The following is a 14,610-nucleotide window of genomic DNA, read 5'->3' on the forward strand; positions in this document are numbered from 1 at the left end:
GAACCCTCTGGCAAAATCCTGTCCTTTGCCCCCCATGGCACATGCATGCATGCTATACCCTCTTTCCTTGAGCTGGTTGGCTATCTTATCACGCTCTCAGCACTGCTGGTACTTTGATAATGGTTTGGAAGCTTTGACCGGTCGTTGGCATGACCCAAGCAGATAAGATCAAGTAATACAGATTTTGCACCAACTGTGCCCACTTTCCAATTTGTTTGTTCTCCCAATTCATACTGCGGGAATTGTCTTTTATATACAGCCGTTGTCCGTTGCTCCTGGAACCGAGTTACCTGAAGGGACTGCCTAATCCCCTGTCAACCTGCCCAAGCTTGAAGATCTGCTAGTGATGCCCTGCTCTCTGGCCTACCATTGACAGTGACCATTTGGCAGTGACCAGCCATTGGGCCCTTTCAGCAATTGGCCTTTTCAGCCCACTCTTTATATATATAAAAAGTCTGTATTTCCTTCTGCTTTTGCAGTTTTCTCAGTGCAGGGTGTGAATGTTAGATGTTGCACTAGGCTATTGTATGTTGGGTTCTCCCAGCCCTGAGACGACAGATTGGAGATCAGCAATTTCAGCAAACAGAATGAAGAAGATATTACAAAATCTTATACATGAAGATCAATGTGGTTTTTTACCGAAAAGACACATGAGTGATAATATTAGAATAGTATTGGATTTGCTGGAATATTATGATAAAAGGATAGAGAAACAATTAGCATTGATTTTTTTGGACTTTGAGAAGGCGTTTGACAATTTGAGTTGGACTTTCTTGATTGCTGTCTTAGAGAAGATGAACTTTGGAGAGAACTTTATTCAATGGATAAAGTCAATTTATACATCATAAACTGTGCAGGTAAATGGAGAATTATCAACAATGTTTGAGATTCAAAAGGGAACACGACAAGGATGTCCATTGTCGCCACTTTTATTTATACTTGCCTTAGAAGTGTTATGTAGAGATATTAGACAAGATGAAAGACTACATGGTGCAAAGATTAAAAATGAATGTTTTAAATTAAGAGCATTTGCAGATGATATGGTTTTGATCTTAGAAAAACCTTTAAAAGACATAGAGTTGTTGATGGTTAAGTTGAAGAAGTTTGAATCATTAGCAGGATTTAAGATAAATAAACAGAAAACTAAAATTTTATCTAAAAATATGAACGAACAAGACCAATCGAAGTTGATGAATAAGACTGGGTTCAAAGTGGAGAAGAAGATTAAGTATTTAGGTATTATTTTGACAAACACAAATTGTATGTTATTTTAAAATAATTATGTTAGAGTTTGGGGTGAAATCAAAAAAGATTTTGCAAGATGGGAAAGGTTGAAATTATCTTTTTTGGGAAGAATATCTGTAATTAAAATGAATGTACTACCAAAAATGCTTTTTCTTTTCCAGAATATACCAATATTACTTTCTGATAAACCTTTTAAAGAGTGGCAGAAAGATGTGACAGGTTTTATATGTCAAGGGAAAAAACCAAGAGTGAAATTTAAGATTTTGCAAGATGCAAAAGAAAGAGGAGGTTTAGGACTGCCTGATCTGAAGACTTATTATGCATCATGTTGTTTTCTGTGGCTTAAAGAATGGATATTGTTGCAAAACAAAAAATTGTTGAAGTTAGAAGGATATGATTTAAGATTTGGTTGGCATGGATATCTTTGGTATGATAAGTTGAAAGTGAATATGGAATTCAAGAATCATTATGTTAGACATGCACTGTGGAAGATATGGAATCGTTATAAGAAAAGGTTTTACAACAAAATTCCACTCTTAGCTTCACCACAAGAAGCACATTTTGGTTTGGGAACTGTACCAGGAGATAAATGGTTATTGTATAAGAACTTATTGAAATGTAATCAAGGTCAATGTATTTTGAAGTCTAGAGAAGAATTGATTGTAGAGGGTTTTGACTGCCAGTGGTTTATGTATTTACAATTATTAGAAAGATTTAAAATTGATAAAAAATTATATGGTTTTGAAGAGGGAGAGACAATATTGGAGAAACAATTAAGATCAGATGAGCAGGTAATATCTAAAATATATAAATTGCTTTTGAAGTTTGAAACAGAAGATGAACAGGTTAAGGAATGCATGATCCAGTGGGCAAAAAATGTGGGCTATGAACTTTCAATGGACAGATGGGAGAAATTATGGATAAAACAGACAAAATTTACTTTGAATGTTAACATTAAGGAAAATATATATAAGATGATTTATCGTTGGTATGTGACACCAAGTAAATTAGCCAAAATGTATGAAACTATGTCCAATAGTTGTTGGAAATGTAAGAAACAAGAGGGAACATTTTACCATATGTGGTGGACGTGTTCAAAAGTTAAAAAATATTGGTCACAAATTCACGCACAGATACAGTTGATCTTAAAAACAAATATACAATTGAAGCCAGAAGTATTTTTATTAGGTATGACAGATGAGTATGTGGAAAGAAAAAAATGAAGTGTTATTTTTGTATATGATAAGCGCTGCCAGAATACTTTATGCTCAAAATTGGAAGACTATGAATATACCTTCAGTGGAGGAATGGTGGATAAGACTTATGGATTATGCGGAGATGGATAAATTAACAATTTTGCTTAGGGAGAATTCAACAGAAAACTTTTTGAAGAATTGGAGTCCAGTTATTGATTTTTTTGAATCAGAGAGAGGATGGGGATTTGAGGTATTTTGGATTTGAAGATTGATTTTGAAGTATTAGTGGTATAGATTAATATTTGTTAATGTTTGGACTGTATGTATTTGGATTATAAGTATGGGAATGTTTTGGCTTCGCTCGTGCTGCTTTATTAGAATTTTGTTTATGTATGTATTTGTTTTTCTATTTTATGTTTATTATAGTTAAATAAATAAATAAACAGAGAAAAAAACCCAAAGAAAGACTATGGTATCGCGCTCTGAAAGGTGGTTCTGGAACAGCGTCTAGTGTGGCTGAAAAGGCCAATCCAGGAGTGACAATCCCTTCCAAACCGGGAGCAAGTGCAGTCTGTCCCTGGTCTGTCTCCCTGGCTATGGGCCTTCCTTCTTTGCCTCAGTCTGTTGGCCAAGTGTCTCTTCAAACTGGGAAAGGCCATGCTGCACAGCCTGCCTCCAAGCGGGCCGCTCAGAGGCCAGGGTTTCCCACCTGTTGAGGTCCACTCCTAAGGCCTTCAGATCCCTCTTGCAGATGTCCTTGTATCGCAGCTGTGGTCTACCTGTAGGGCGCTTTCCTTGCACGAGTTCTCCATAGAGGAGATCCTTTGGGATCCGCCCATCATCCATTCTAAATATCATCCAGTCTAAATATACTGGCTTAGTTTTTCAAGGTGTACTTCATCCCTTCTTGCAGCATGTGAGGTGCCCGGCGGCGTCACCAGGGTTGTTGTCACCAGTAGCGTAGCTAGAAGAGGTGCAAAGCACTATTTTTTGCAGGGATCCCCACCACAGTGTGCAAGCGGCCCCTCCCCTTTGGAGCCATTCCAAGCAGGGGGAGCAAAACGGAGGCATTCGCTTCCCTGCTTCAATGCATTCGCCTCCATTTTGCTCCCCCTGCTTGGAATGGCTCCAAAGGGGAGGTGACCAGTTGCCCGCTGCGGTGAGGCTCCCTGCAAAACATAGTGCTTTGCACCCCCTCTAGCTATGCAACTGGGTGCCACCTAGTGCGTTAATGGCGTCACCCCCATGTCCCTGGCCCATCTAGCCTCGCTCCAGCCTTTGTCCTCTTGTGAGAATGGGGCTGGCTTTGCAGACCAGCTACTAGCAATGGTGCCTGTAGATGGTGGCTGGCTTACCACAGACCTGCCACAGTGCCTCCAGACTGCCCTGGCTTACTGCGAACCAGCAGCTCACTGTGGTTGTCCCAGGCCACCCACCCATTGCAGCGCTTCCAGACCAGCTGGCTTGCCACACACTGTGTGGTCTGCACCCCCTAGTGATGCCATCGGAGATGCCCCCTCCTACATGCTTCAGCTTGTAGTGCAGGAGTCGTGCCTCTAGCGCACTCCAAGTCGTCTTTCAATAATTTTATTTCAGTCTATGGAGTTGGGCATTCCCCTGCTTGAACGTGACCGTCTCCATGTTGTGTCAGCTGCGCTGGAAGATTAAACAGAAATCTAAAGCAGCTCTGGGGTTTTACTTCCTTTGATGTATGTACCTAAGGAGACATTTCCAACAGCCTCTGTTGTTTGTCACAGAAACCAGACAGCCTCCTGAAGAAATGTGGTGGCTTTACTTTTAGCCCCAACTCTCCAGGCTCCTGAGCAGGAATTGGTGCTTAGGTGGGTGAGTGGTTTCCAAAGATGCAGTGGTCACTGGTAGAAGCTTTGGGCCATGATCCTTGACCCCTGAGTACAGGGGTCTTGCAAGCATGTCCTAATTTTCATCTGTAGTGTTAGGAAGGTCGTACGTAGTCTGCTATTATGTCTTTTTGGGAAATTCAGGGTCTTGGAAGTTCGCAGATAGGGCACAAACCGCTTTTATTAAGAGTGAGTATGTGGGCAGAGATAAAGGCTGTTTTGTTGCTTCCTAGTTTCACATGCAAAACTTCAGTTGCCATTCCTGTTGATACATAAAACAATCTCTTTATGCCTGTACAGTGGGCCCTCCTGTTCTGCAGGTCTGGCACCCACGGATTTCCATATCTGTGCATACTGAACCCACGGCTGGAGGGCCTTGGAGGACCTCCCAGACATGTCTAGAAGTGCCTTCTAGTCACATCCAGGAGGTCTTTTGAGGCATGGGGAGGTCTCATGTGACCTCCCCCTGCCTCCGAAGGCCTCCTGGATATGACTGGAAGGCACTTTCAGTTTGCCAGTGCAGTCCCGTCCCCCCAAATGGATTTCATTATCTGCAGAATTCAGTATCAGTGGGGCAGTCCTGGAACGGATCCTCTTCTGATGTTAAGGGCCCATTGTAGTTAATTCAGGGAATTAGATTCCGGATGATTATATAGCAGCACAAAGGATGCTGACTTAATTCATCCTGAAGATTACGGCATTAACGTTTCCTGCCTCCTTTTCTTAGGAACGTAAGTTCAGATGGCGCTGAAGCTCGCAGGAGGCTTCGGGAATGCAACGGCTTAGTGGACGCCCTTCTCCATGCTCTGCAGTCTGCTGTCGGCAAGAAGGACACGGACAACAAGGTGAGATGCTCAGTGGTTGTAATTTGAATGGGTGCCTGCTGTTGGTGGAGGAGAAGGCTCAGGACCAGCGTATTTGAGAGATTACGGCTCCTTCCATATCATCTGGCCCTCTCTCTTCTGACATCTGCAAGGGACTTTTTGAATGTGCTACCATTGAGAGAGGTTCAGGGGATGGCAGTGAGAAATAGGGCCTTCTTGGTAGTAGTGAGAAATAGGGCCTTCTTGACTTGCCATCCAGCCCATCATCCATATCATCCAGCCCTCTCTCTTCTGACATCTGAAAGGGACTTTTTGAATGTGCTACCACTTAGAGAGGTTCAGGGGATGGCAGCAAGAAATAGGGCCCTCTTGACTGGACTTCCTCTGAGTTGAGAACCCCTCCTTTGTTAGAAGCCTTCCAGCAAGGCCTGAAGACCTTCCTATTTCAAAAGGCCTTTGGAACCCAGTAGGGATTTTCAAGGGTATGCTTGCTGGTTGCAAGATGGTGCACATGGATTTTTATTAATTATTTAATGTTTTTACAACCAATGGTTAATAGTGCTGCATTTTACAGCTGGTTGGCCTTTAATATGGTGTTTTTTTAAAATGTATTTTATAGTTTTATGCCTTTTTTAATGTGTGTGTATTTTTTGCCCGTGCGCTCAGGCCTAAGGATGGGGTAGTGGGGCAGGCAAAATCACTTGGATCTGGGCTTCCAAGGAGGCCTGGGCCATTAAAAAAACAAAAAAACAAAACTATACAGTACAAAACAAATTTAGGAAGGGGGGGGGCCAATCAGGTCTCTTGCCCTAAGCCCAATGCAACCTCTCATTGGCTCTGCACATACTTCCCAATAAACATACAAGACAAAGATATGAGTGAATGGGTTGCTTTTATTAAGGTTAGTTACAGAGAGAGAAATGTGACATCCACCAATTTCATTTGAATGACTGCCTACAGGAGGCAGCTATATAGGCCAGGCCAGGCCTCTGCTGCCCGCAGCCACCAATGAATTTAAAATGTGAAGTCTTGTGGGATGGGGAGGCCAGGCAAAGGAGATCCTTGTGGCAGTGGGGATCGGGATGATGGGTTGTGAGCCGCCTTGGTTGTGCGAGAAAGGTGAGATCTAAATTGAGTGAGTACATATAAATTATTATACATATAAATTTATGTATATACATAAATACAAGCAATTGTTACCCTGCACATGCCCGATCTTGTCTGATCTCGGAAGCTAAGCAGGGTCAGGCCTGGTTAGTACTTGGATGGGAGACTGCCTGGGAATACCGGGTGCTGTAGGCTTATACCATAGTCTTTCGAGACTGAAGGTTGCCAACCAAATACATACATATATACATACATACATTCTTCACTTCTTGGGAGGCTGTGCATTTTCTAATGCGTAAGGGTACAACTGGATGTGATGTGGGGGTTTAGTGCTCAGGTCAGTGCTCAGGGGGGTTAGTGCTCAGAAAACCTCAGGTTCCGAACCTGTGACTGGAGAGCCCAGACAGGACTTCCCAGACACAACCAGAAATTTTTGTAAAAACTGGAAGCACCTTTCCAATACCTCTGCGGGCTTTCTGAGGCTCAGGGAAGGGCCTCTATGAGTCTCAGTACACCTCTGGATGCAACCGGAAGGCGCTTCCAGTTGTGTCTAGAGGTCAAGCGAAGGCCCCAACCTGTGGATTCAGTTAAAAGCGACTTTTGGCATCCATGGGGGTTCCAGGAACAAAACCCCCGCAGAAGCCGAGGAGCTGTATATACAAAGTGCGCTTTCTGTCATAGAGCGCATAAAATGTGATTTCTTCAAATGACTTTGAAAAAGGCAAGTGTTAGCCTCCATCATTAGGGCCTCTGTCACCGCAGTGCTGTAATACTTGTCCGTGTGTATCTGTTCGTCTTGCCACAGTCTGTAGAGAATTGTGTGTGCATCATGAGGAACCTCTCCTACCATGTCCACAAAGAAATCCCAGGAGCGGACAAGTATCAAGAGCTGGAAGCCGGTCAGCTGGGAGGTCTGGGAGGCTCTCAAAAGAAGAAAAAAGACGATGCGGGGTGTTTTGGAGGAAAGAAGGCCAAAGGTGAGTATTTGCTTCAGCCTCAGAGGAGCTGGTGGGGTCAAGGCTCTGGTCATACAATCCTGTTTGTTAGAGGGCATCATTTCTCCAGGCCTGGCGTAGGAGCAGGGCCCCTCTCTTTGCCCTGATCTCTCACTTGCTTTGGAATGAATGAAGGATTGATCAGGGATCTTTGATTTCAATTCCTGTTGTTTAAAGTTCTAGGTTGCCTGATATTACTTTTGTGAACCTCTAGGCCAGTGGTTCCCAACCTGGGGTACATGTAACCCCAGGGGTACTTGCCAGGACCTTTAGGGGTATTTGAAAAACAAACAAACAAACTGAATAATAGCGGGAAAAGGCAAGTCTGTATTAGAATGCCTTGTGGCACTGGCAAGGCAGGCAGCTAGGTGTCTGTGGAAGCCCCAGCAACTTCTAGTTTCTGGTCTTGGAAAGGTTTTCAGATTCTTTTCACTGATGCAATGCCAAACAGTCACAGACCTTTTAAAAGGGTTTTGGAAGCTTTATTTACACAATAGTAAGTTACACACAAGCCAATTGATTCAGTTTGGATACAAATTTTCACTCTTCATTTCCCATCCTGTTCCTCAAAGAACCACACCCAGAAAATCACATTAAATAGCATGAGATAAACAAGTTACCCATGTGACACTGTATATCACTTCCACCTCCTTATTGGGCATATTATGACAGATTTGGTGCATGGTCCCAGCTTTAATTAGGAGGTCATTCTGCCCTGCATTTCAAAATTTTCTTGGCCCACAACTTTGGTTACACAAGATCCCGGAATTGATCTACATCAATCAATCAATCAACAGTATTTATATACCGCTTTTCAACTAAAAGTTCACAAAGCGGTTTACAGAGAAAAAAACAAATAACTAAATGGCTCCCTGTCCCAAAAGGGCTCACAATCTAAAAAGATGAAAATGAATACCAGCAGACAGCCACTAGAACAGACAGTGCTGGGGTGAGGTGGGCCAGTTACTCTCCCCCTGCTAAAAAGAGGAGCACCCACTTGAAAAAGTGCCTCTTTTTACATGTTCTGCCAATCATGATCTCTTTAGGTCACTTTGACATAATGACCCATCCTGTTTCTTAAGGGAAACAACAGTCATTCTCTTGGCTCCAATTTCAGTTATTTTTCTCAAACAAGAGAAGATAGGTTAGTCCTCTAAAATCTCTATCACTGGTAATCAATTTGTGTATTATTGAATATGGATCAGTAGTTGAAAACACATAAATTTGAAATAACTATATTAATTACAAACATTTGGCTCATACGAAGGGCACAGTTTATGGAAATGGACTACCAAAGGGTATGCAAGTGGCAAAATGTTGGCACGCAACCACCTCTCTAGGCATATTCTGACTTTGAATGTGCACCCTGTGGAAGCTACACCTGCTGTTGGTGTTGGGATGTGTAATTTCCTCGTTGGAAGTGGTATAGTCCTTGATGGTGCAGTTCGGCAAGGAATCGTACACCAAAGGATTCTGCTGATTGGATACCTTGTTTTTCATTCTCAGTTCCTCTGTATAATGATCAGCATCAGACCAGGGAAAGCTGTTCAGTAATCATAACTGCATTCGCGAATAACTGAGAAGTATTTATTTGAAAAGGATTCATTCCTGCCCTTCTGCCTTCACCAGGCACCTGTGGTAGTTGCTAACATGAAAATCAATGCTACAAAGAGATAAGATACAAACCTTTCTTTGTTTTTTTATTTTTTTGCATCACATAAAACTGTAAAGTAAAATTAAATTAACAGAACACCAAGATAAAGAAGCTGTTGGAAGTGAGACAGAAACAAAATGAGAAGTGAGTGCAAATTGCAACGTCATCCCTCTTGGGTTAAGTGGCCGTACCCATGCACTATAATGTAAGTGTCTTTACTTAGGAAGAAGCCTGTGCTTCCTATGGTTTCAGAGCCGTCCCTTTAATGAGGCAAATAGATTATCAGGGAGTGGAGAGTGGTGCTTGCTGCTCACCAATGGCTCACTTGCCCCACTGCCCTGGCTGCCACTGGGCTCAGCAGAAGCGCAAGTAGCCCTCTTTGGTATGCTGCAATAGAAAAGGGAACAGAGGATGGAGCAGAAGAGAAAGCAGAGGAGCTTGGTGGGGAGACACTCTAGCCCGCCACTCTCCTCTGCTTCCTCTCTGTCATCATCCTTTTCAAATCCAGTGCACTGAAGGAGGAGGGGGACTGACCCTTTGTACTGCTGCTGAACCAGGTAACAACAGCAGGCTGGTATGGTGAGCATTTGGCACCCCAACTCAAGCGTCTTAAGGTCCCTGGCTACCCCTGCGGAAGGGTTCACTTTATCTGTGGGCTCGGTATCCACAAATTTGAACATCTGCGGATGCTGAACTTGCAGCTGGGGGGCTCAGGAAACCATCCAGGTGTAACCCCAGAGTCGTACCCAGGAGGTCTTCTGAGGCACGGGGAAGTTACTTGCAGCCTCCTCGCACCTCTGAAGGCCTCATGGATGCTTCTAAAAGGCACTTTGCCTGTGCAGGCCCCCTGTGGATTTCATTATCCAAGGAATTTGGTATCCAGGAGGGTCCTGGAACGGTTCCCCTGCAGGTACCAAGGGCCCACTGTCCTTATACCACAGTTCTTCTCTCTCTTTCCCCCCCCCCCATATCTTTTAAAGTTATTTTTTTCAGAATAACCCAAAACAAACAATGTTAATCAAGGAAGAATATCAAAAGCATTCCAGTGAGATCAAGAAATTTATGAACCACCCGCTATGAGTTGTAGGAACCATCAGAGCATAGCAAAGGAAAAAAACCCCAGAAAACTACAATAATCAAGCCTGCCCACCTTTCCAGAACGATGCCCAACTCAGTGATGGAGAAACAGAATTACCAATATTATTAACTTCTGTTGTTGGCATCCTTCAGTCTCGGAAGACTATGGTATCGCGCTCTGAATGGTGGTTCTGGAACAGAGTGTCCTCTCCAGTGCGCGAAGCCTGGGTAAAGTAGGTATGGAGGATAGGCTGTTACCCATGCAGCAAATCCCCCCTCTCCACGTCGCTGAAATGGTCCAATGGAAAGGCAGAGGCCAATATTTAACTTAACTTATTATTTAAATTTAACTTATTATTAAATTATTAACTTATTGTCTGAATATCAATCAGGTGGTTACATGTGAATCTGAATTTACCTGAGACCTTGTTGACTTCAGCGGTTGTGTTCGTTTCTCCCTTACAGCCTGATGCCATTCTTTTGGATTCCAAAATGTAGGCAATGGTTTTCCAGATGCTTTTCAATTGTTCTCTACAACCAGCCTTGTGGCTATCTTTAAAAAAAAAAAAAAATAACCACCATCACCACCCCTATTAGGACTTATGGAACAAGTTTGTAGTCTGGAACAGTTGAGTTTATTTGCCGAAACTTGATTCACTGCAATGTTTTGGCAAGTAACTTTAGCTGTTTTGGTAAAAATGTGTCTTTCCATAAAACCTGACTGCACTCCCGTGGTCTATGGATGAACATTTCATTGGTTTAACAGCTCCCCCCTCCAAAAAAAAGAAAAATTTTAAGAATTGACAGCACAAGATACTTACTGCCCAATTCTAACCTGCGCTGGAGCAGGCAGGCCAGCTGACTTGACTTGTATCCAAGCGGTGTTGGGGCTGGCTCTGGCACTACTCAGAGTAAGGGGAATCAATTTCCCTTAACCTGTGTTGCGTGGCAGCTGCTCCAATGGGGCTACTCAGATCTGTGCCACCAAAATCGATGATGCAGATCCAAGTAAGCCAGTGTAAGTCTGGGCTGCTTGGGAAGGGGGTTAGGGTCTGGTCTAAATGCTGGATTCTGGCACCCCCCTTCCTGGGCCTGGTCTACGTACTGGCCTGCCTGCCGCCTGCCCTTCCCCGACCCCGAAACACCTCCATTTTGCCCTCCTTGCACCCTCCCCAGACCTATGTGTCTGCAGCCTGCCGCCTGCGCACTTGCGATCTGCTATTGCCGTGGAGGCCAGTGCACATCTGTGTGCCAGCCTGCTGGCTCCTGAGTTGTTGCAGACGTACCTTATGTCACGTTTGTGACACCCTCAGGCTGGTGCAAGGGACTTGCACCATCCCAACCGGGGGTTAGGATTGGGCCTGTGGTGTAATTTTAGTGGGGTGTGATGCTCATGATGCCTTCACTGTATTTTCCTTTCATGAGAGTGATACTGTCGCGAGCTGGATAGACGTTCACACAGCTAGCCGCTGTCCGGCTGCGCGGCTTGCCTATCTCCCAAGGTCAGAGCGCAGGCACTCCCGGGAACAAAGACGACACAAGGCAGAAGTCCTCCACCAAACGCCTCTTTACTATGTACAGTATATACAACAGTAACAGTCCAGATAGCACACGAATCACGGATCACACTGATGTAGCCTTCGGCACAAACTCCACTCTGCATCTCCCACAACCCAGCTTGCCCCTGCTGGAATATATATGAGCTACAGCCAATCAGACTGGGCCCAAAAGTGCAAAGTCACTCTGATGGTGCATGGGGTGACATACAGGTGACAGTCACCTGGTATGCATCACCAGATGTTACATCATCCTCTCCCAAGATGCCGTGCTGTGCTCAGTCAGGCCGAGGCTTCAGGGCCTGCTACTATCCAGGCTGTAAATTACTAGCAGTCCCGGGGATGATCCCTTAACAGATACCGATTTCACTACAGTGGGCCCTCCGTATCCGCAGGGGTTTGGTTCCAGCACCACATGCAGATACAGAAATCTGGGGATGTTCAAGTCCGCAGATGGCACGCTGGCAAAATGGTATACATTGATGTAAATTGCGTAAATTTATGTAAATTGCCTGAACTTGCATAAATGGGCAGGTGTGAGGCGAACAAGTCTTCAGGAGGTGGTACGGATTTTTAAATATATATATTTTTAGTCCGCAGTTTATTAAATCCACGGATGTAGAGTCCGCAGATAACGGCAGGCCCACGGTGCTCTTTCCACCAAACAGAGTCCCAAGAGCTTGTTGAGATTTCTCTTCCAATACACAGCCTTTGTGCTTTCATCCATTCATTCATAGACCCAGAGACCCAGCAATCATGATACATATTATAGATGCTGAAAACCTTCCCCTTAGATCTGGAGGTGTCACAGAGTGGGAAATTTTCAGGAGCCAAGTACTTGCTCTTTTAACTGCACGATAAGAGGCAAAATGTATTATTTGATATCAAAGCGCTTGCCTCCACATTACATTTTTCTCCGATTCAATTCCTGGTAATAAGCTTTCCCTTTCATGTATGTCTCTTAACCTATATAGTCCAAAATCCCCCCATCTTTTAAATTGCTGATACTTATCTGTATTATAAAGTAGAGGATGATCTAGGATAGGCATGAGTGAAAATATGGCAGGTGCTGGTTTAGGACCCCATTTCTTCCATGCCTGTAAAGCTTCTCTTAAGAATGGATTTCAGATTTCGTCCCACAAACTACCAGACGGGAAAGGCAAGCATTAGCTGTGAATCCAACTCCATCTTCACTCATAATTTTGTTTAGTGTCCCTAAATCAAGAGCATTATCAGTTGTGCGGTGGGCCTTCAGGAGCCACGGGGGATCCATTCCAGGACTCCCGCAGATCCAGATTTTGCTGATAATTAAATCCGCGACCTCCCAACATCTCGGAACATCTCTGGATGTGACCAGAAGACACCAGTGTGAACCGAAAGTGACTTCTGGCTGCATCTGGGAGTTCCTCTCCCACTTCAGGCTCAGATACTGAAATCTGTGGATGCCAAGCTTGCTGATAAGGAGAACCCACTGTATTTGATTTGGGTAAAAGTATCATCTCCTGTTTGGGGTTCCCAGTCCTCCCTGCTTGGTTGAATGATATAACACAATGTTTCTCAACCAGTGGTACAGATACCACCAGCAGTACTTGAGGTGGTGTCTGATGGTACTCTCAGCCCCCCTGGACACCTGCTGTCCAGTAGCAAGAGCAGCAACACAACGCAACAAACAGTGGTAGGAGGCTCAGCTCGGCAGGCAGAGCTCCAACGCATACTGTTCCCTGCTCGAAAAAGCCCTCTCATCAACCCTGCAACTCTTACTGATGTTCATCACGTCACATGTGGCCTCCCAACCCAGAAGTAACTGGTGATGATTTCATCACATAAGAACATAAAAACAGCCCCGCTGGATCAGGCCATGGGCCCATCTAGTCCAGCTTCCTGTATCTCACAGCGGCCCACCAAATGCCCCAGGAAGCACACCAGATAACAAGAAGACCTGCAAGGCATTCTGGGAATTGTAGTTAAGAACATAAGAACAGCCCCACTGGATCAGGCCACAGGCCCATCTAGTCCACCTTCCTGTATCTCACAGTGGCCTACCAAATGCCCCAGGGAGCACACAAGAAGAGACCTGCATCCTGGTGCCCTGCCTTGCATCAGGCATCACAAATTACTTCTGGTGATACCTTGAGTAGGTGAACCGTGTGAAGTGGCACAATGGAGGACAAACTTTGAGAATCACTGATATAGTAGATATATGGACAAATTGTGGCCACTTTCCTTGATGGATAAATATCAGGAAAAGCTTCTGCCATTTTGAAAACAGGTCAGATGGCGTCAGCCAAGGAGTGGCTTGAAACCAGAAAGCCAATTTAGAGAAAACTGTCATTTTCACTGCTGCAACGCAGCTAAGCCAACATAATCGCATTCTGGCCTGCAATCCAAATTCCTGTTTAATTTGTTTTAGGGTGGGATTACTCTTTGTAACAAAATTTGAGCAATTTCATGTTTGTCTGAACACAGTAGTCCCTTGGTATCTGTTGGGGATCTGTTCCCAGATTCCTTGCGGATACCGATATCTGCAGATACTGGGGTCTGCATGAAAATGTTTTAAAACGGGGTGGGCAAACCAGGGATCCTGGGCCTTTGGCAATTATGTAGGCGAAAGAATTTCAGCAGGTCTTGTCATATGCGAGATTCTGAAATTCCCTCTGAAAGTAAGATTGCTGAAATTCCCTCTTCTGTACAATTGTTAAAGCTCAAGGATCCCTACAGTTTAAAGCTTGCCCACCCCCGTTTTAAAAAGTTGAAAAAGTTTTTTAAAAGCATTCCTTATCATATCACCACAAGCCACACCAGTGCAGGGCAGTTGCTGGCGCTCCCAGTAGTCCTTTCTGGGTCTTGCCAAGACCAGCGACCCTCTTCCTTGGCTCTGGTGCACCTCAGAATGAATGATATTCCCAATAGCTATAGTTATGCTGCATTGACAACCTTTTTGAAACAATAATAACCAGATATGTATTTATTGATCCCAAAGGATCTCCTCTATGGAGAATTCGTGCAAGGAAAGTGCCCTACAGGTAGACCACAGCTGCGATACAAGGACATCTGCAAGAGGGATCTGAAGGCCTTAGGAGTGGACCTCAACAAGTGG

The 14,610-nt window shown here is 44.3% G+C and overlaps 1 protein-coding gene and 1 pseudogene across 6 annotated transcripts in view; both read left to right on the plus strand.

The window, feature by feature from the left end:
* Nucleotides 1–14,610, plus strand: part of ARVCF (ARVCF delta catenin family member) — a 752,684-nt gene that overhangs the window by 657,559 nt on the left and 80,515 nt on the right. For all 6 annotated transcript variants that reach the window (XM_066609736.1, XM_066609733.1, XM_066609734.1 and 3 more), the window contains 2 exons: nucleotides 5,028–5,145; nucleotides 7,037–7,208. In XM_066609736.1, the coding sequence (XP_066465833.1) occupies nucleotides 5,028–5,145; nucleotides 7,037–7,208 (290 nt within the window). The remainder of the gene's footprint in view (nucleotides 1–5,027; nucleotides 5,146–7,036; nucleotides 7,209–14,610) is intronic.
* On the plus strand, nucleotides 6,306–6,426 carry LOC136634982 (5S ribosomal RNA; annotated as a pseudogene).

The sequence above is a fragment of the Tiliqua scincoides genome, chromosome 14 (genome assembly GCF_035046505.1).
Source record: "Tiliqua scincoides isolate rTilSci1 chromosome 14, rTilSci1.hap2, whole genome shotgun sequence".
Lineage (NCBI taxonomy): Eukaryota > Metazoa > Chordata > Lepidosauria > Squamata > Scincidae > Tiliqua > Tiliqua scincoides.